General features: G+C 37.1%; 2 protein-coding genes across 4 annotated transcripts in view; one reads left to right on the top strand and one right to left on the bottom strand.

Moving 5' to 3' along the window:
- The window catches only part of LOC122075345 (pantothenate kinase 2-like), a 36,726-nt gene extending 27,174 nt beyond the window's left edge, over nt 1–9,552 (top strand). The window contains exons 12-22 of the mRNA XM_042640339.1: nt 2,345–2,556; nt 3,250–3,294; nt 3,449–3,497; nt 3,910–4,007; nt 5,278–5,377; nt 6,437–6,583; nt 6,695–6,853; nt 7,230–7,313; nt 8,193–8,384; nt 8,573–8,644; nt 8,978–9,552. Of these exons, the coding sequence (XP_042496273.1) occupies nt 2,345–2,556; nt 3,250–3,294; nt 3,449–3,497; nt 3,910–4,007; nt 5,278–5,377; nt 6,437–6,583; nt 6,695–6,853; nt 7,230–7,313; nt 8,193–8,384; nt 8,573–8,644; nt 8,978–9,067 (1,248 nt within the window). The 3' untranslated portion in view covers nt 9,068–9,552. The remainder of the gene's footprint in view (nt 1–2,344; nt 2,557–3,249; nt 3,295–3,448; nt 3,498–3,909; nt 4,008–5,277; nt 5,378–6,436; nt 6,584–6,694; nt 6,854–7,229; nt 7,314–8,192; nt 8,385–8,572; nt 8,645–8,977) is intronic.
- Nucleotides 9,553–11,370: 1,818 nt separating this feature from the next.
- Nucleotides 11,371–21,668, bottom strand: LOC122075680. 3 transcript variants are annotated; one of them, XM_042640808.1, is made up of 6 exons: nt 21,467–21,668; nt 17,599–17,785; nt 17,348–17,500; nt 16,620–16,742; nt 16,068–16,211; nt 11,371–12,043 (listed from the first exon to the last, which is right to left on the bottom strand). In XM_042640808.1, exons 2-6 carry the CDS (start codon nt 17,731–17,733, stop codon nt 11,594–11,596), a joined length of 1,005 nt encoding a protein of 334 aa, XP_042496742.1. In that variant the 5' UTR covers nt 17,734–17,785; nt 21,467–21,668; the 3' UTR covers nt 11,371–11,593. The 3 variants fall into 3 exon arrangements, with proteins under 3 accessions (XP_042496742.1, XP_042496739.1, XP_042496740.1); XM_042640805.1 differs by having other exon boundaries at nt 17,348–17,512; nt 21,467–21,665; XM_042640806.1 differs by having other exon boundaries at nt 17,348–17,512; nt 17,599–17,739; nt 21,467–21,664.
- Nucleotides 21,669–22,125: the final 457 nt, after the last annotated feature.

Raw genomic sequence — 22,125 nt, 5'->3', positions numbered from 1 at the left:
TTTTTTTTTTTTCTGTTTCCCCTCCGCTGTTCTCGAATGCTTCTTATGGAGCCTGCCAGTTCTTTCTATGCTTCTTCTTCTTCTTCTTCTCTGCTTCTTGTCCTGCGCTGGCAGCACCGCTGCTAGTGCTTCCTTTTTTTTTTCCCCTGCAAGTAGACGTAGACTGTAATATGTATTATGAATTTATGATTGCATGATTACTACTGTTGTGCATTAGTGCATTAGTGCTATGCTTTTTCTCTTATGAACTTTTTTTACTACTGCATGATTCCTTCTTCTCCTGCTAGTGCATTTCCCTGCTACTGTAGATAGACTGTAGTGCATTAGTTATTATTTTTTAGATTGTAGAGTGCATTAGTGGCAGTGCAATGCTTCTTCTCTTATGAATTTTTTTTACTACTATTGACTGTTGTGCATTAGTGCAATGCCTTCTCTCATTTTTATTTCTTATTTTTTGTTACTTAGTTTCTCTTGTTGTTGTTCCTTATGTTTGTGTAGTACTGTATTTATTCAAATAGATATGGCTACTAGTGGTTAGTGGCGGGCCATCTGCTAGCACTGGAGCATCAACATATGATCCAAGCAAAGATCCAACTAGGAAGGCCAAATCAAAAGACCCCAGGTGGAAGTATGGATATTGGCCAAATCTTAATGATAAGAACTTAGTGCGATGTACACTTTGTGGAAAAGATGCCAAAGGAGGAATCAAAAGGCTTAAGCAACATTTAATTGGTAGGTTTGGAGATATATCAAAGTGCCCAAAAACAACTGCAGCAATCGCTAGAGAGATGCATGAAGCTATCATGCGAAATCAGAAGAGGAAGCCTGATGTATTTGATGAGGATTATTCTATTGATCATCAGTAGGGAGAGGATTTGCCTGAAGAGATTGAAAGTGGACGGCAACTCCAGTCTAGTGCACCAAGGCCCCCAACTATAGACTTCTCAATAAAGAACCTTGTGCCAAGCTCTGGGACATCTTCCAAAAGGAATAAAGCTAATGTTATTACACAAGTGGCAGTAAAGGGTCCGATAGATTCTTATCTTCAACGGACTCCTGAAGAAATAGTTGGTGAGAGGAGGTCTAAAAGTTCTACCAAGATAACAATACAAAGCAGCTTAAGATCAAATGCAGACAGAAAATCCCATTCAATCGTCAAGTTAAGGAGCTTTGAGGAGATGGTTGAAGCCATTGCCAGTTTGGGATAACGGGGAGCAAGAAGATGGAGATTAGTCCATCCTGGAGACGACCTCACATGGGAGATGTTGATAGAGCAGTTGGTGCATCTACATCGGTTGGGGGTCGTAATTTACCTAGGAGGTTCTATGAGTCAGCAACAATAGGAGGGAGAAGAAGTAGATGTTGATTTGTTAGCTTGAATATGGTTAAACAAGAACAAAGTTTAGCTTGATGGTTTATTTTGTTGTTTTAAAATTCATAATTTTATACTTTAAAGCTTACTAAAGTTTAGCATTTTGGTTTATTTTTATGTTTCTCAATTTCCATTAGGTGTTTTTAATTCTCCCCGGGTAGGATTGGAACCCATAGCCTATCACCTATCATGAGTCATGACTCATATATTAAGGAACAAGGTTTCTCTTGTTGCTTAGTGCTTTAGTGTCACTAACTTATACGTATTGATTGACAGGGGGTTAAACATTAAAATATCATGGTTCATGGACTCATGGTCTATGATGGACTTTGTGGATCTCGTTTTGGGCATCATAGAGGTAAGTATATCTAACTACATACTTAAATAGTTAAATATTATATTCTTTGTAATATTTCATTAGGAATTATATGTTGTTATGCCTTTTGTTTTATTTATAGCTTTTTTTTTTATGAACAATTTGTTCATTTTTTGTTGTGTTTTCTCATGTTAGAAAATATATATCGCTTTGCAATTTGCATTGATATGAATTTCATGTTGAATGTTGATTCTTGTCTCTTGATGTTGCTTAAAGTGTGTTCTTGTATTTTGATATAACTTAAAAGCTTGATTTTTTACAAGCAATTTAAAATTAAGTATATCATTGTTATACAGTTATACTAGATATAATAGATATATTAAAAAAAATAGTAACATATTTTTTTGCGCCTAATTCGCCTTAAGGCGGGCGCTTTCTCGCCTAAGCGCTTAGACAGCCCTCCAATGCCTTGGTTCGCCTTGGCGCCGTGCCAACTATGTTTGTTACTGTAGAATGTGAAAAGGGAATTTTTAATAGATGCTAGAAATTTTTAAATCTGATGGTTTAGCCCAAAATCTCTCTCTCTCTCTCTCACACACACACACACACATTAGTTTGTAGAACCCTCATAGACATGATGTGGATGTTATTTGCAGATTTCTTGGATGGAGAAGTTTGTGCAGAAGGGCACTGAGATTATTGCCCCTGTACCAATGGCTCAACCAGGAACCACTGGCCTTGGTGGTTTTGAAGTACCTTCTTCCAAAGGAGGTACTCTGCGTTCTGATGCAAGTGCTGCTTTAAACGTTGGTGTCCTTCATTTGGTACCTACATTGGAGGTGTTTCCATTACTGGCAGATCTGAAAACGTATGCCATTTTATTTTAGTGTGCTGCCTATTTTATTTAAATTTTCTTTGATGAAACCAATCCTTCATGTTACTTATGAATAGATTGATACATGTTTAAGGTTAGAATGTGTACTAATACTATAAATGTGGCAAGAAGAGATGTAGAACTTGCCAGGTGGTCATGGCAAACATGCAAATAATACTTATTATTTTCTTCGTGGTTTATATATATATATATATATATATTGTTGTGTCTTAAGTTTTTATCAGTTAGGCAGATGTTTTGGTATCTCTTGGCATTCTTCTTATTGATGTTACTGTATTGTAAGACCATATGAACCTCATCTGTTAACTATGCAAAGACAAGAAAAAGAAGTGGAGATCCTAGATTGCAAACACCCTTAATCTGGAAGAAATGACAACGAAGAGATAAAAAGATATTGTCTAATCCTCTGCAATTCTTTTCTTGTTCCTTCAAATGTATGATTATTTGCTACATTTTCCATTGTCTAGATAATGGGAGTAGATCAATTCATTTTTCTACGTTTTGCACCCTCTAATTTACTTATATGTTTTTCTAATTGATTTTGCCATGATTGTTTGCCGTTCTTATGGTATCGTTTCTGTTATGTGAGGTACTGATTCCATTCATTAACTTCTGCGTGATTACCAAATGGTACATCTCAGATCATATTTACTTATTTTGGTACAGGTATGAGCCTAACACCATTGACCTATCCACTCATGGTGAGCTTGAGTAAGTTTGAACTACATGCATTTGTGCTCCTATTGGAGGAAATTCATCCTTTCCCTACTGAATGAAGCTCTAAATTTGTTGGAAATCATGATGACCAAATACAAATTGGTGTATAACATTATTTAGTTAACATGAGAACTTTATCTTGCCTTAGGTATTGGTTCACTGTGTTGTCCGAGCATTTGCCAGACCTTGTGGATAAGGTATATATGCAATTCTTATGACATTAACTTGGTATATTTCCTTTTAACCTCTTGACACTGCTAGTCTGTCTCAAACGAAGGGAGTACGCATGTGTGTGGATCAGATACTTGGGGTGTTTCCTTGCTGCTGGCACCTTGATGCCACCATTATGTCTGATTCAGATTTTTTTTTTTTTTCATTAGGGGTTCTTAAGCCCCACACATACGTGGAGCTTCTTTTGGGTAGATATATAACTGAAGCTTTTCAGAGTAATATTAGCTCTATTCCCCACCCACTCCCTTTTTTTTTTTTTTTTTTTTTTTTTGTGGGGTTTTGTTAATTTGGACCGGTGCGGAGAACTTATCTACTTTATGGTCTATCCCATGAATATTTGGAGCTCTAACGTATGATAACTCCGAGAATTATGCACAGGCAGTTGCTAGTGAAGGTGGAACAGATGATGCTAAAAGAAGAGGGGATGCATTTGCTCGTGCATTCTCTGCCCACTTGCGGAGGTTAGTTCCATTTAAGTAATCTCTTATGCACTGTATTGATGCATTTTCTTTAATTGTCTTCATAGCAATTCTTTTCAGTTTCCATTCCCCTCCTGGAAAGCGTAAGCACATACTTAAAATAATTTAGTGGATTTGCGGATTAGTTTAGATCCATGGCAGTTCTGAGTGGCATATATGTCATAGACTGTAATGACTGTCTACCATCAGTTTTATAAAGCTGTAGAATCTTTCACATCTTCTTTTGTTGTTTATGGTTTAAAAAATGTTCTGTCCTGAATAGAAGTCAGATGATGGTAATCATCGAATATGTAAACATTCTGCCTAGAAGATATCCAACATTCCTAGGCTTACACCTGAATTGTACCATTATATATTACCTTGAGAACCAGATGGTCACCATCCCCAATGATTACCTTTTGTTTCCTATGTAGATATTTTCCTTAGTTGTGTTAATCAGAAGGAATTGTTGTTTCTAAAGTAATGGCTATTTATTGAGTGTCAGGAATTTCTCTCTGCAGGAGAGGGCAGTTGTCATTTAATTTTCCCAGTGTTTCACAAATGAGTGCATTCTTTCTTTTTGTTCAGGTTACCACAGTCCAGGAACTTCATGATTATGACATTTCAGTGCCTGCAGACCTGTCCACACATGAGAATAATGCCTTCTCTTTAATTATGATGCAGTAGAAATATCATAGCTATCTCGGCATAACCCGACCTGGAAACCCAGACCGAAGACGAACTGGTCCTAAAAGGGTTTAAAGGGGTTGGTTGGAGATAATATTATAATATTTTATTTTATTTCGTTTATTTTAGAAAGTTGGGTAACGTAGGAGATGGTGTTCTTGTTTAAGTTTCAAGTTTCCTAGTTGAGTAGGTTTCTATTTTCCTCTTATTTATACACATGTAATCACATTGTTGGAGTTTAGAGTTGCATACAATATTGAGTTTGAAGTTTACCACACAGTGGTGATGTGCACATGCTGTTTCCCTCTCTCCCTAGCTTGATTCTTTCTTGACTGGTGAGTTCCTTTATATTCTTCCTGTTTGTCGTTTCCTTTCCCTATATTATCGTTCTTCTTCTATTCTTTATCTCTTCTCTGTCCTTACTGTCATTCTTTCTGTTTCTAAGGATAATCTGGTTTGGGAAGATTTTGTTAGAACCCCTTGAATCCTAACCTGTTGGGTCTAAGATTTGGAGCAAAGGAATCCTCTTCAAAGGCGGTCTAAACCGTAGAACCTTAAGCCTCAATACCTCTCTTTCTACAAGATCGAACCCTGTAAACAGGACTGATTTCCCTCTTCCACCTGAGTTACTTTCAGAGATTAAAATCTCTCTCAGTTTCTGCTCATTGGATTTGGAGTTGCTAGGGCTTGCATTCACTGAGGTATTGAAGTAGTAACCTTCACCTGAAATTTCAACTTGAAAGCAGTTGAATCACGTGAGTTCTTAAATCGCAAACCAGGGGAGCTTACTGCCTTTTGTTTCAATCAGGAGCGGGGTTTTAAGTATTGTATCAAATTGGCCGATACGTATTGATGTTGGTAGTTATTGATGCGACACGTACTGATATTTGTATTGGCCGATACAGTCTGATACAGTCCAATACGGGACCGATTTGGTCTGATATAGTTAAGAATTTAAGATACACTTGATGCGCCTCCTTTAAACCTGCAAAACAGAAACTGAGTGAGATACGAAAATGCGAGCAACCAAAAGCCTTGGAAACTTGTTTTTCTCTTTGATATGAATTGGAGGAACTCATCTAACCCTAATCTTCACCATTTCAACAAGTTTTGGAATCTACAATGCTCAAATGACAAATCAATTTGGTCAAAAAAGTGGTAAAATTGCTTCTTTCTTCTTCTTCTTCTTTTTTTTTTTTTGGGGGGGGGGGGAGCGCAAAAAGGGATGAGAATAATAGGAAAAATATTATTCTCTGAACAATTTAGTAGGTTTAGAGAATTTTTCACTTTTGGAAGAAAATAAATTAGGAGGATTAGAGGATAAATGTCTGAATATTTCGAACACCTGTTAGCAGGCATTGTACATAATGCTTAAACTGGGGTGAACGGCATTAAACACTTTGTTTTAGAGAAGTCCATTAACGTGCCTGGGGAATGTTCCTGTCATTATAATTAAAACTAGTGGCATCTTTATTTTCTTGTAGTTAAATGGATCTCCCTGTTGTTCACTTAAATTTATCATATTCTTATTTGCTGCTATGTTATTCATGCCCATGTTTGCAATAAAAATATGCCGGTGCTCACAGTGTTCTTGACAAACAAGAGCGGTATGAGCTTGGAGTTGAAAATACTGCTAATTAGGTGGTGGCTTCTGTGTCAACCATGGTCTTTCCATTCCATAGGTTTTCCAAATTCTGCCAATTATTTTATAGAGGTTTTCCAAATTCTGCCAATTATTTTATATTTTTTTTAATTTGTAGGAAACAAGATTGCTTGCCCTTATTGAAGGTGTTCTTGCGGCAAATATCTTTGATTGGGGTTCCCGTGCTTGTGTGGATCTCTATCATAAAGGAACTATTATTGAAATATATCGTATGAGTCGCAAAAAGATGCAACGACCTTGGCGGGTAAGTGGCAGAAGAACTTGTTGAGAAATCATGATTACAGTTGGTGTTTCATTTTTTGCTGCAACTCCTAGATAGAGGTTCAGTGCATGATTAGTGGTTCCTCACTCTCAGGTAGATGATTTTGATATCTTCAAGGAAAGAATACTTGGTTCTGGAGACAAAAATCCGCCACCACATAGAAGAGCATTGCTTTTTGTAGACAACTCTGGTGCTGATGTTGTTCTTGGGATGCTTCCACTGGCACGGGAACTTCTCCGCCGTGGAACTGAGGTAACTAAGAAGTGTTTATAGTCTTGTCTTGTCTAACCCATCCGGCTTTCCACAGTGAAATTAATGGGTGCAAGCAAATTGTCAATTTTCCAATGACTTGCATGTATCTTGTTATATAAAGGGGACTGTAGGTTCCAATCTTATCACTGCAAAACTCAGCCATAATCTTGGTAACCTTATATGGTATTTCCCATTTTTCACATCTACTGAAGTTAGGGTTTATGTCCTCATCTGAATTTGCACATGGCAGGGTCCTGCATTTGAAGGCCATTTTGTTAGTATGGAGCATGTTCCAATTTGGTATCAATTATGTTCTGTAAAATCTTCATATATTTCACTTTAATCTGTAAAAAATTATTAAAATCCAATTTTGTAGGTTGTTCTGGTTGCAAACTCACTCCCAGCACTAAATGATGTGACTGCAATGGAACTTCCTGATATTGTAGCGGAGGCTGCCAAGGTTTGTATGTATAAATGCTCTTATCAAGATTGTTCTTTATCTTGTATCTTAACATCCAGTTAAAAATTACCTATCAAACAAAATCCAATTAGAAAATTTCAATGTCTGAAGTGTTAGAGATGCTTCAAGATGAATAAGACAAATGTGAATCTTGGGGAAGAGACAGAAGAGAAATTATGTAAATTTGGAAACTGCTAAAAGAAAACCTTAGAAAAAAGGTAGAAAATGAGAAATCAAAATACCATCCTAAAGAGCACTGCATCCTACCCTTTTCCGATATGATTATCATGTTAATTGTTCCACAAGAAGTCACGTGATGCGTATTGATGCTCTTTAACCATCATAGACTCTCCTTTATGAGGGGTGAGGGGGGGGGGGAGGGGACAACTTGTATTTCATTTAATTATAGCATTAATGCCACCATATTTGGACATTATGTTAATTTACTGCAATGGATCTATTATGTTATGAGGCTTTTACAGTCTCATTTTCTGCTACTCCACGGTTATGGGTTTTAAATTTTGACAATTTCTTATTTTGGGATTTCATTGATGTTTCAAGGGTAACCATAATGAATCTGTTGCAAACATCCCTGTATTTAAACCAAGTAGAGAAAAATTCAGAAGAAAAATAAATGGAGAGAAAGAAGTGGAGTAAAAAGTGGAAGGTACTGATATTTCACCCGGATTCGGGTCCTCAGCCAGGTTGACACCTAGGATAAAAAACTTGAAATGGTTTCACTGATGAAAATCTCTTCCAAATGGTATTCTGAATATATAGAAGTCTCTTTTCTGATCCATTCTAATTTTACCCTTTCTCATTATTAGTGAAGTTCTTTACCAATTAGAGCAATATGAACTCAGTTCTTCTAGTCTGCAGCATTGTGATGTCCTCCGCAAGGCTGCTGAAGCAGGTGGCCTGCTTGTGGATGCAATGATAAACGTCCAAGATGGTTCAAAAGAGAATTCATCAATTCCTTTGATGGTTGTCGAGAATGGGTGTGGTAGTCCATGCATCGATTTACGGCAGGTCAGCTCAGAGCTAGCTGCTGCTGCAAAAGATGCAGACCTGGTAGGGTCACAACTGCCTTTTTTTTTTTTTCATGCATATTGAAACTTAAAACATCAAACTTATCACAATTCTGAAGTGTTCTGTGATTATTCTTTTCTTTCTTAGTCAATAGCAGGAAATATTTTCTAGTCTGGTAATGGAGACCGAGCTTCTTAAAATTCTCTACTTGGTATTGTTGTGCCATGCAGATAATCTTGGAAGGGATGGGTCGTGCTCTCCATACAAATTTCAATGCTCATTTTAAATGTGATGCTCTGAAGGTAAGTTTGTACAGGTTGAAGGCAGCAGACAATTATCATCACTGCATGTAATGCAGGGTGGTTGGAACCTGGAATGCATAATTTGATAGTTCATAACCTTGGTGTTCAGGCAATTTTTTTCTTTCTTTTTGTTTGGGGGGGGGGGGGGGGGGGGGGGGTTCTCCAATCTTTAACTATCAATCTAAATGGGTCAATTTTCAAACACTAGACCTCATTGGGGTTCCGGAAATAACAGTACTGTGCTATGCGAACTTCTATATCTATTACTGTATTTGATTCATCTAGACGGGATTCTGACGTTTTTGGTTATTCTATTAAAAAATTATTTTGCAGCTTGCAATGGTGAAGAATCAGAGGTTGGCAGAAAAACTGATCAAAGGAAACATATATGATTGTGTCTGCCGATATGAACCAGCCTGTTGAGAGCTTGCATCATCAGAGTTCAAACATGTGCCCCAATGTTTGTATTTTCTCAACTGAGACAGATGGTAAGGGGGAATTATCAATTGAATAGATCACCTTGCTCATTGATGTTGAACTTTCCTTCTAGATGAAAAAAAAAATTGGCTTGGAACTTGTGCACTTCGACAAATTTAGTAGCTGGCTTTGAACCAATTTCTCTGATCATACCGTTTAAAATTGAGGAAATTTCAGTTTTAATTACTGTAAAACGTGGACACTGGCTTACTATGATGCTCTATGTATACTTGTCTTCTAGTTCCTTTGTTGTAGTATGTCAAATTACAGATGTAATTTAGTTGTTTTTGGTTGTCTTTGATCTCTGTTGATTGCACTTGGAGTCCTTCTAATAGTGGCTGCCATTTTTTGTATTTTTCTTTTCTTTTCCTTAATACGATACATTTACCTATGAAAAAATATAAATGAGGACGTTTGGGAAGGTGTATGTATATACATTTGTTTGAAGTTTGTCATGGTCAGGTTAAAGCAGTCTTATCTTTTCATTTTTTTAGCCACTTGCACTTGGAGCAGGGATTGAGGTATTGGTATTGGTGTCGGTATCGGTATCAGATCTCTGATATTGACCGGATTATATCAGAGGCCGATACAATACCTGGCCAATCTTGGATCAGGTGTCTGTATCATATCAAGTGTAAAATCTTACAAAAATCCATTTTTTAATGATAATGTCACATTGCAGTTACATTGGAGCCATTATGAATTGTGGGTCATGGTGGTGCATTAGAGAACCCCACTTCATGTGATTTTTATCAAGGAGAAGGTTTCCTACGCTGCCACTCTGGGGGATCTCCCATGTGCATGGCCTTTCATTTTTGGAATAGCAGATGGACCTGGTCCATGGAACTTCTCTCATTGATGCACGGTGGTCCAGATTCAGAATTTGAAAGGAACCTAGTTTCTCTTTCCATTGGTGAGGAGAGAATCTCTCCAACCATCGTGTCTTACCCGTTTGATTGGACTGGTAAGAGTATTTTCAACGTCATGGTTTGAGGCTTTGAACCTTGTTCTATGAAAATACTGATTTTAAGTGTTGGGAGCACCATTCCCGAAGACCATCTTCGGGCCAGTTTTCTTATCTATGATTTGCAGGTCTCGACTGAGCATGAATCTGCAGTAATACTATATATATATATATATATATATTTCTCTTTCTAATAAAACAAATGTCAATATAGCAGTTTGAGATGTATGCTTCGGCCTTCAAATCCTAAACGCAGTTGGGTATCTTGGTTGGAAGCATTTTGAGCCTCCTGTAAGCCAATTGAGATTTCAACCAAATTATGATTTTAAGATGTTTAAAAACTTGTACATAATATAGGCCTTGAAGTTTTGTGTTTTGGTAATAGGTTATGAGAGTTGAAAGCAAAGTATTTCCCTTCTTGCAAACAAACGTTGGAAAATTTTACAGCAATATTTTACGTCATATTTTCCCTCTTACAAACAATATGGTGGTAAATATTTCAATAAGGAAAATTTCACATGTGAAAATTTTATATGTAAAATTTTACGTCGAAACAAACAAAGCCTTGAGGAATGGGATCAGATTGGTATGGCCTTGACCGATCCTATTTCTTGGCCAACAATACCATATCGGTGATTTCAGTATGGAGAAGGGTAAAACAGTTAAAAATTGGTTTTAAATCAAAATCAAGGGTATTTCTATCCGATTCAGGCTAATCTGGATTGATATAAGCTTGACCGATCCTATTCCGGAGACTGAGTTCTCAAACCTTGAGTGAGAATTAATGGCGAATCTGAAGTCCAATCATAATCTCACAAATAAATATCAAGAGATTCTCTTATCACCAGGGGTGAATGAAAACTGAACCCATTTTGAATTGCTGTATGCTCTTTGTTTTGGTTGCAGTCCCAAATTGTTCCTGGAACATCTCCATGGTACAATTTTCATAATTTTTACCATGTGTATGAGTCCATCGGGAACATCCCCACAAAACAATCTTCATTACTATTACCATCTGTTGGCTACGGGATGGGGTAATCTGGGATTGGATTAACCCTGCTTCTTAACACTTGTGACCTCAACATACTCAAGCTTTAGTACTCAACAGGCACACACATAGAGAGAGAGAGAGAGAGGTGAACTGTTTTGCATGAAGTTACAGGTTTTAAGGAAACAAGTACCTTTTGGAATGGTACCATAAGTTGCAAGAAGGGCTAACAGAAAGCTGGGTTTTTTCTTTGGTGGATTTTCATTTTCCCTGTAATCTCATTCATGAAATATCATATCTTGTAATATATGCATTTGGTGCATGAATCATATGGATGTACTTAGTACAGGAATTCCACATAGGAGATAAGTTTAAATAAAGTAAACTCTAGGATTTTATCACAACAACTCAGCCTTATCTAAATGGGGTCGGCTACACCGATTATTGCCTCTCCCAGTATTTATTATCATTTATTTACTTTTGTAACAGTAATGGATTACTAGTGTACATTGGCCATTGACTACCATGGCAATCTTTGGTGACTCCTCTTCCGCCTTCTTTCTCTTCGTCGTTGGGCCCATCTTTCTTTAACATCGCTCAATTCTTCGACAGAATGCTCATCACATGCTCCTGTGGATAATTCACTCTCTTTAGTGGCACTGTTGTATGAAACTCCCCTGATTCTAGCAGCTTCTGCTTGCAGGTCAGTTATCAACATTTCAGTAGTCTTTGCCGTAATTCCCCTCAGATACCAAGAGATAGGTGGGGGTGGAACAAAAGCCGGCTGGATTAGCTGCTCTAAGCTCACCCTTGAGCCAACTCTTCCTTTACCTCCAGTACATGAAACATAGTCAGACCACGAATTAGGCTTGAAAGGGAAGCATAATTGTTCATCAACAAACAGGGGATCTACTCTCCAGCAGCCTTCAAATTTCTTCATAAATCCTTCTTTCCCTTGCTTAAACTTGACCTGACAAAATTAATATAATGTAAGGATGAAGCATGGAAACTTCCTGTGCAGAATTCAATAAATGTACAGAATCAAATCATGAAGAAAAAAGAGGCTTTGATATCTCTACATGGTTTGGCATCTCAATGAACTTAGGGGACCTTACAATTGTTACTCTAACTGAGAGAGAGAGAGTATTGAGTAATGGCATTCATGCAAAGACAATTAATATCTGACAATATATTTCTCCCAAGCATCAGGTAGAGCACATCCCTCCAAGTAATGTTTCACATGACTAAGGTTGTGACTAAGACATGGAAGGTAGCTTTGGTGTTTTAGTCCAAGAAATCACGGATTCGGATCCTCTCCATAGAGTACATCGCCCATACGGTGCCCATAGAGGCTTGCGTGTGCAACACATGGATAAAATGAATCCAACGGTCATAATAAAAGGAGAATAACTTTTATCCTCTTAACCCATTCACTCTCTATTTCAACCCATACCCGATAATCTAGCTGGACCTAGGTCGCCGTCGCAACTCCTTTCTCAGTCTCCGACTCCTATCATCTCTGATCTCCCACTTGCCGCAAGCCAAGTCGCTATCTCTTCCCTTTCTTTCTGCCTCTGGCCGCTGCAAGATCAAAAGCTTCCCTTCACTCCAACGAACTAGATAGAGGACTCTTCGTTTGATAGCAGTTATCTTCCCTCTCTTTGAGACGTTGAGCAACGACATCATCGACTTGGTCATCTGCCTAGGGAAAAGGATCGCTCCTCAAGAACAAACTTCTGTCGTTGTAATCTTCTCACTTAAAGCTTGTTTCCCTCTTCTCCTCATCTTCTTTCCCAAAGCTTCTGTAAACCTTTTTGAAAAATGGTAGTATTATAGTGAGTGACATTCATGCACCATTGCATCATTTCCTACTTTCTCACCAAATGTTTTTTTGGTTTCTCCAGATTCCATAATAAAATTTTAATAAGAAACTGTTAACCTTTCTGAGAAAAATATATAAATATTAACAGTTTGTCACAGAAATGCCATGAGACTGGTAGTATGGAGAATAATTAGGCTTTGTATTCGAAACTTCGTCTTCTTGAAACCTATTCCTACAAAGCGGCGGATCGAATTCACAAAAAGGGTGAAGAAAAGGAAGGAACTTCATATACCCATTCACGTCAAAGACACCAGCTCACACACAATAACAAGAGATCCAAACAGAGTAGCTAAGGGGGTGTTTGGTTCGGTAAATCTTTGGGATGACATTCTTTAGAATGATAATTCTTAATTTTTTGAGCTATTTGGTTCCACTAGATTGACCCTCATAAGTGAGTACCCTACTTCCCATGAATGACCATATTACAAAGGATGTGTTCCAAATCTGAGTTTACCTCAACACTTAAACTCAGATTTGAGCAACCTTTTTACCACCTAATATAAAAGGAGAAAGCAGAAAGAAGTTCTCTACGGAAGCCAATATCTCAATCCGCGAGAAACATGTACTAGCTTCAAGGTAGGGGTGTCAATTCCTAAACCGAACCGGTAAAACCGGCCGGACCAAACCGATAACAACACGGATCAAACAGAACCAAAGCCTTATTGGCTCGGTTCGGTTTGGAGTATTGCAACCCCAAAACCAAACCTAACCGCACCGGAAACCGGATGAACCCGAAACCAAACCAAAACCGGCTCAAAACCTGGACCGAAACTGAAACCAAACCGGTAAGAAACCGAAACACTCCAAAACTCATTAAAAAAATCAAATTTTGCATATTTTGTATACATTTGTATGGAAAGTTGAATCCAAACTAGATCAAAAACCAAAACCAACCCGGTTACAAATCGATTTAAGAAACCGAAGACAAACCGAAACCAAAACCAAACAGAAACCGGAATTTCCTTATTGGTTCGGTTTCGGTTTCAGCTTTCCCACACCGAAACCGACTCAACCCGGACCGAAACTGAGCCGGACCGACCGATTGACACCCCTACCTCAAGGCAACCAAACGATTTTTCAGAAAAAAACATAATTCAGAAGAATGTCTATCAAAAGATTGACATTCATATCTGATATATATACCATTTGATTTACCGAACCAAACACCCCCTAAAACAATCAATTGGAACCATGGTTTTAAGTATCAGTGCGTATCGTGCCGTATCGGTAGGCATCAGCACGATACATACCGATACACTATGGGGAATTTTGGACCTCTTTTTGTGTATCGGCGTATCGTACGTATCGTATCGTCTCGTACCGTATCGGTACCGATACTTACGATACGAACTTTTGAAAATATGAAAATTCCCGAGAGTATCGATACGTATCGAAGGTATCGTGCAGTATCGATCCGTATTGTATCGTATCGGTACGATACGGCTACTTAAGTGTGAATTTTTTGTTGTTTGAAACAAACACTTCACACTCTCACCAACAGTTTTCTAGATTTTTTATATGTTATGTAAAAACAAGTGTTCTACAACTTCCATGGAAATTTTTGATTTTTCTCAAAAAAATATATTTTTTAAAATTTTTCATTCCGAAATTAATTTAAAAAAAAAAATCCCCAAATTTTTTTTTTCAGAAAATTTAGTTCATTCAACTCTTAAAAATAATGTCATAACTTATAATTACTAAATACATGATTTCAAATGAAACCCACATTTTTTTCTCCAAAAAAGTGAGGGTTTCAATTTTTTTTTTTTTTTCTTAGATCTACTCAAATATATTGGTCCACACTTCATTGATTTTTTATATGTTCTTTAAAAACATTTAATCTACAACTTCTATAAAAAAATTTTAATTTTTCTACAATGAACGGGAGACCCACTACCATAAATATTTCGACTGGGGTAAATATTCTGCCTATATTCAACAAGTGCAGAATATCATCGTAGTTGCTCCTATTGAAGAAGAAGGTCCTAACCAAGGATTTGAACCACCACGACACTCCTCACGGCACTCATCACAGTGGCAATGGCAATGAGGAAAGAAAAAACTGTAAAAAAACTCAAACCTCATCATTTTAAACATTTTCAACTCAATATATTTGTCTATCAATACGATACCCTCTACTTAAGTATTTATGCATTCTACATGTTATATATAGCTTTTTTTAACTATTTTTTTATACAAAAGTGTATAAAAATGTGTTCCCTATCCATTTATGTGCGTATCTTTAGCGTATCTTAGCGTATCTCCGATACGATACGATACCCTCTGATACGTATCTTAATTTTGACCGACCGATAGGGCGACCGATACCGATACTTTAATCCTTGATTGGAACCGAGGAGAGAAGTAAAGTTTTGAGAATGGGAGAAGGGCCTGGTATGCACACCAAGCGGGATGGGAGAGAGAGAGAGAGGGTAAGGAGTTGCAGTGGCAACCTAGGGCCCCATTTCTTCCTGTGGGTTAAGTCGAATTACGGTGTCGGTTATGGATCGAAATAGGGAGTGAATAGGTTAAGGGGGTAAAAGTTCTTTCTCTTTCTTTACGACCATTAGATTCATTTTGTCCATGTGTCACACACGCAAGCCTCTATGGGCACCCTATGGGCGATGTACTCTATGGAGAGGATCCGGATCCAGAAATCACCAAGGCAACATCTAATCGCAAGTAAAGTGAAATTAAGACAAATATAAAATGGAATATTTTCTAATTATTATCAGCAATGATTGCTTAACAACTTACTAAATGCAGTAATTAAATTTTACTTCAGTTTTTAAACCAAATTATTTTGAAATATTTGAAAGTTAAATTTACCAAAGTGAGATTAGAAGCTAGTTACAGAATCATGATTCCAAAAATTTTGATTTTAATTACTTAATTAATTTCAGTTCCCTTCTTTTCACTTTGCTTGAAACTGGAGGTTCCTAAGGGGGGAACATTAAAGACAAAATGATATCAAAACACATTAAAGGACAAGTGTAGAAATTCAGTCCACATTTAAAAAAAAAAAAAAAAAAACAGAGGAGAAATTTTAAATCTAAAAAGGCCAATTATTGTAACAATGATTGACATAAAGAAAAACCAAAGTCCCACTCACTGAGTAATCTTTTCTGTTCTGATCCACTATAACATGGACTGATATGGTTCCTGACCACCAAAGAAACCTCCATAAAGCAGCTTGCTCCACCTCGACAACCTGCCTTGGACCCTCATCAACCAAGACCCTCCTTGATATCACTTCCTGATATAAGAGAAAACCCAGTTATAATTGGAACTCTGAATTTTCCTCTATGTATGTACTCATATATCTACAGCTAAGCTGTTTGCTGGCCTGTCAAACAAAGCTTTGCCTTGGCAGCCTGGACAATAGCCTCAGGATTGCCCACTTGACAAAATTAGCAGCGCACCTTGTATTGGGAATTTCCATTTTATTGTCAACCATTAAATCATTTGTCAAGAGGGTGACTTCCGATGCATCGGAAAAACTGGACACTGCCAAGAATAGTTCATGTTGAACTTAAAAAGAATTCTCCTTTAATACTTTTGATCAAACATCAATCCTTAGTAATTTCCATATTGCAGTGTCATCATTGTTTATGCACAAAAAGAAGATCAGAACCATAACTGGTAAAAAGAATATACCACGCACCTTGATATTCTTGAAGACCCTTCTATTGTCAGGGTCAATAACAATGTTGAATACTGCATCTGGGGGCAACCCAACATCGACCTCAGCATTAAGGTTGCAAAGAGAACCCTTCGGTACATTAACCTGCCAAGAATTTTCATTAGAATTTTATCTTCTCTGCCTAAAGCTGACCATATATTTCTGCCTTGCCGTTAAGATGACTAGCCAAGAAACTATGCTTGACTGGAAAGCCTAACCAGTAGGATAGATTGTGTTTATGGACCAGAATAGCAGTGGTCCAGTGGATACATCTGACATGCAGGATATACCACCATCTCTCTCTATATCTCTCTCAGCATTGGCAGATATACAATGTTCTATGGCCTGCAGCCATGTGAATTCGGACCATCAAAAAGGTGCCACAAATTGAGTGGTCAAGATCAACCAATCTGGATAAATGCTAAGCTTCTACCCAAGGATATCTTAGCTCCAGCCCTGGCATGTCTACCACCACATCATTGGCAAATCATTCTTACATTTTACCCAACAGGTACCTTGGATTTTCTCTTGCCTGAATACTTTTTGCAGTTGGAGTAAAATGCAATACAACTAGATCCACATTTATGGTGACAGGAAAAGAAGAATGAATATGGAACTTCTTTTCAGGGGAGAAAGAAGAAAAGAAGAAAGCAGCAAGTTTACCCAAAAATGTACAAGTTTCTACTTTCTTTAAAATCAACCTTTCATACCTTTATGTCCGGAGATTGATCAGTCCAAGTAGGATTTGCTTTCCAAGCCTGAAGCTGGTTGTCCAGGTTGACCCCCAAAGCAGTACATGATCCTTCATCCTTTGGTATGCAAGAGCCTGCAGACTTTGCTTGTCCTACATCTTTCATGGACTTCTGGAGATGCCACTACAACAAAGGTAAAGAGTATCCCAATAATTGATAATATATCCATCATTGGTCAAAGCATTCACAACTCCCAAGAATGTACCAACCTTCAAACAATTCTGAAGTCTCTGGGGAATCTCCTCAAAAAATGTGGGGAATGCTGAATTGAAACCCCTTTCATGCTGATTTCTTTTGTTGTCATGCATATCCAGACTTGTTCTGGATACTTTTACATCATCCATTAAAACCTGGATGGAGATTCAGAAGTATTTGGCAAGTACAATATGCTGCACTCTGTGAAATGCAAAAAAAAAAAAAAAAAAAAAAAAAAAAGAAGAAGAAGAAGAAGAAGAAGAAGAAAAGAAAAGGAGAAGTGATGAGCACAATAATGTGTGAAATCTTAGGGATATAAGTGTACATTTTGCCCCACTTTGGATAGTACTACTTTTATTTTTCTTGTTTTTTTTTAGTTTCCAAGTTTACAAGAGAAAGTGCTTAAAGTGAATCAAAAACCAGTCCAAAGGTGGGACCCAGTCATTGGTACCACATCCTCTCTCCTACAAAATCCTGAAGATTATTCTCTCTCCTTGCCACCTCACAAGATCTTGAAGATGCTATGCAGAGATTCCTTTCTGATTTAATTAAGATTGCAAGATATTGGTTAATATTGCAAGGAAGGAATAGAATTTGTTAATTTTGGAAACGGATTCTCTCCTTCCTCACACAATATCTCAGAGAATGAGGATTTTTACCAAGATTTTATTTTATTTTATTTTCTTTCTTTTCTTAAAGAAGACTTGTAGAAGGAAGGAGGCAAGACAAAAGCCCTATAAAAGCCCCTTCCTCCCCCCTCCTAATTATTATTCTCCTTAGTTTACTTTCTAGTTTATGCTTAGTTTTCTTCTTTCTCTCCCTCTCTCTCTCTCTTTAGTTTTAGATCTTCTTTATTTTTGCTTTAATCACTTTTGTAATAGTTTTTTATGTCAATTAATGCAAGTACTCTTTTATTCTTATTCAGCCTTTTATGTTTATGATCTATGCAATTGAGTTGTAATTTTTAAAGTTATAGTTCTAGGCTTAGATCTAGGTGACAAGATCACGAGCCGTGGAGCATCTTTTTTTTTTCAAGTCAGTTTTTTTTTTAAGATTTGTTTTCTCTAGTACTAAAAATTTCAGATTTAGTTTATTCCAGTTCTGGTTTTTAGTACTGGTAGTATCTCAAATCACCCAAGCTTTCAAGTTCAAGCATTGAAGTTCAAGTAAGTAGGCTCTCTCAGTAGTCTTCTCTCCCCCCTCTCATTCCCTCTTCTGACTACCCTTTCTTTCTTAATTTAGGATTTTAATTTCAATCGTTACATTATTACTATCCCTTTCCCCCAAGGTTCATGGCTAGTGTATGTGTTGGCTTTGCCCCTCCTAGCCATAGAACCATCAATTTATTGCTTTTATTTTAATTGTCTCCCTTTCCCTAAAGCCAAGTAGAGTAACCCTTATAAGAGTGACTCTCTGGTCAAGTAGGGAAGCTCATATTATGATGCATCCCTCGGGCTAAGTAGAGAAACCTACTTATGAGTCTCTCTCTAGCTTTCTCCCCTTTCTTTTACTTTATTTTTATTTCAGCATTTTTTTTCCTTTATTTTTTTTTAATTGCGTGGGTTGTTTATTTTCACTTATTTATTTATTTAATTTTAATTGTGTGGCTTATGTCTTTAAATTCTTAGATGACGAATGGTTAGGACGGTAGTTAGAATTAGATCACAACCATTAATAGGTTCACTTTCGCATTATTAAAAGAAAAAAATAAATAAAGTGGCTGCTCTCCCTGAGTTCGACCCGTAGCTACACTAATCCGTACGCTTGCTGTTACATTTAAAATCTCAAACAAGAAGCAGAAGAAGAAGCAGCACTATAGGATCAGCAATTATCAACTGCATTGCTTTTTCTCATCTTGTAGAATTACCATCTACAAAGATAACAAAGGCACCACCATGAGCGGTATTTCTCAACAAGGAAATTTTGCGAATGTTGAGAAAGAAAAAGTTTTAACAAAATTACAGATCATTTCTTTAAAATAAAAACAAAATCTTATGCTTTGAGAAGCTATAAAGACTACAGTTCCGGCATTTGAATCTCTCAATAACACTCTTATTAATGACTAGATGTCTTAAAGGTACCATTAGTCCCCTTATCCGGTTTGCTTTTGTGGTTTCTCTCCTATTTACATTTGTTTCAATGGTATAAATCACCAGATCCAACTGTTCTTTTGGAGAATAACCATATTTCAATGAAAATTTCTAATTAAACAAATTGAATTTCTACACTTTTAAGTGCAAAGGGGTAACAATCCGCCATTATGAGACCAATGCTTCATTAATTTTTCAGCAATTGTAACTCTCATGGTAATTTTCAAGATTAATTATTTACCGCAATGCTTTACACTACTTATTTGGGGTCACCTGAACCCTGTTATGCCATCTAGGACCATGTCTCCCATTAGAGGAAGCTAATTACAATCTTCTCTCATTATCACCGGTCACTTCCTCTAAGCTAAGGCCATAATAGAGTCTCTCTGCATCTACATTAATTCTTTTCAGGTAGCATGACGCTCATCTCATAAGAAAATCACTTTACAATAAAAAATTAGGAAGTACCAATGAGGCCAATTTCACATATTTACTCTCAGCCCCAGCCAACCGATGCAATGATCTTCCTCAAAGTCTCAAACGAATAAAACCCAGTATCACATTGTGCTTACTGCATCAAATCGGACTCAAGAATGATCTCCTTGTTCAATGGATCAGAACATAGATTACCTAAGATGGATAGCTGTGATTAAGACAAAAATGTCCTCCAGCCACAAACTATTAGCAGATCAGCTTCTTCTATTTAGAAGACCTCAGATTTTCAATCAGCCAGATCACATAAATTTTACTGCAAACACATACAACAACAACTCAACCTTATCCCAACTAAATGGGGTCAGCCACATGGATCCTTGCCCTTCATTCAGCTCTATTCGATGTCATACGAGATACAATGCCCAAGCTATGCATGTCTTTCCTCACCCAAGTTCTATGGACTCTTTTGTGTATTGCAGCGTATAGAACCAGTAGCCTATAAATTGGTCTTGCCACTGACTTCTAGGGTCCGTCCATTTTTTCATGTTTCGTGTCTGAAACGGAAATTGGGACAGCAGATGGTATCACAGACAAAACTTCCAAAAGTTAATGACAAAGGCCAGTTCTTGGTGGAACCAATTGCAGTTTTATACCAACAACCAAGTGGTAACTCAAATCTTGGTAAAGTGAAAGGTTTTGTACATATTTTTCTTACAGTTCTTGGTGGAACCAATTGCAGTTTATGTTTATCTCTTTATCCCTTTTCCATTATTATTTTATTTAAATTCTGCAAGAGTCCTAGCAGTTATTAGGGAGGTGTATTTCGTATTTGGTAAGAGATTGTTCCTAAATTCTAGGAAATAGGCTTTTGGATTGTATTCGACATATTGCTTGAACTCCCAAAGAAAGACACAGGTTTGAAATTCCCAATCCCCATGGAAGTGGGAGATTTTACTGGTTCACTTAGTTTTCCTCTTAAAACAAAAAACAAAACAAAAAAACCCAGTTCCAGTTTACTGCAATGACCATTCCTTGTAGAGAAAAATCAAAACCAAACCACAAAGGCAAATATCATAGTGGAATTTTCAAAGCTTTTGAGTGCCTTTCTAGCTACCAAGATTTCTGAAAAAGGGAAAGTAAAAACGTAAAACTGCCAAGTCACAATGAAAGAACAGATCCGCAGGACTTGTACAGGTTAGAAGTAGTAGTTACAATTGAAGAACAAATAGCAGTTTCGCTTAAGACTTATAAGAATCTGAAAGTACAACATTCACTCCATTGCACAATCTCACATGAAATTGAATCGAATTTGGAGTTCTAACTTCAAAGCCCAAAAAATAAATTAAGAAATAAATACCTTCAAAAGCTTTCCTCCTCCTTCCTCCTCGCCTGTTCTGTTTCTCGTTCGATACTTCAGCTTTCTTCCGTAGTTTTCGACGAATCAATCAAGCAAAAATATCTGACAGTCTTCTCGGTTGACTGCGACTTGTGCGTAAGCTCATGTCCGGAGCGAGAAAAATGCAATTGGAATGGGCGATGATTGGAATTACTGTATCACCCGCTGGTGCGTCACTCACCTATCGGATACGCTCCTTTGTGTCTGGTTGGATTCTGGTTATTCGGTTGGGTTTTGATTAGGTTCTGAATACGACATGTATAAATTAAAATTGAACTGAAAACGAATAATTTGTATAATTTCAAACCAAAATCGAACTAAATCAGTTCAATTTGGTTTTTATGCAGTTTGTATATATTCTTGGTAGGGGTGTCAAAACCCAGCCCGAATCGATAAAATCAAATAAAACTGACCGATAAAACTCGAATCGAACCAAACCGATCCTTATTAGATTGGTTTTAGAGTGATGTATATTGTTCAATCAGTCCAAACTGAACCGACCAATAATCAAACTGAATGAAATTATAAAAAAATAAATAAATGATTATGATATTATAAATGGGTGAATTGACTATCCATTTTTCATAATATTAGTGAACAAACAAAATTATTGTAAAAGG

The sequence above is a fragment of the Macadamia integrifolia genome, chromosome 4, assembly GCF_013358625.1.
Source record: "Macadamia integrifolia cultivar HAES 741 chromosome 4, SCU_Mint_v3, whole genome shotgun sequence".
In the NCBI taxonomy this organism is placed as follows: Eukaryota; Viridiplantae; Streptophyta; class Magnoliopsida; order Proteales; family Proteaceae; genus Macadamia; species Macadamia integrifolia.
Note: the sequence above shows the minus strand (reverse complement) of the source record. Positions and strands in the feature narration are given on the sequence as shown.

Bases quoted from the DNA above. Each gene is read 5' to 3' on its own strand.
- LOC122075680 (XM_042640805.1), bottom strand. From the start codon at position 17,733: ATGGATGATGTAAAAGTATCCAGAACAAGTCTGGATATGCATGACAAC. The intron at 16,743-17,347 runs GTATGAAAGGTT...AATTCTTGGCAG, and splicing joins ATCAATCTCCGGACATAAAG to GTTAATGTACCGAAGGGTTC. The intron at 12,044-16,067 runs GTGAGTGGGACT...TAATTTTGTCAG, and splicing joins AGAACAGAAAAGATTACTCA to GTCAAGTTTAAGCAAGGGAA.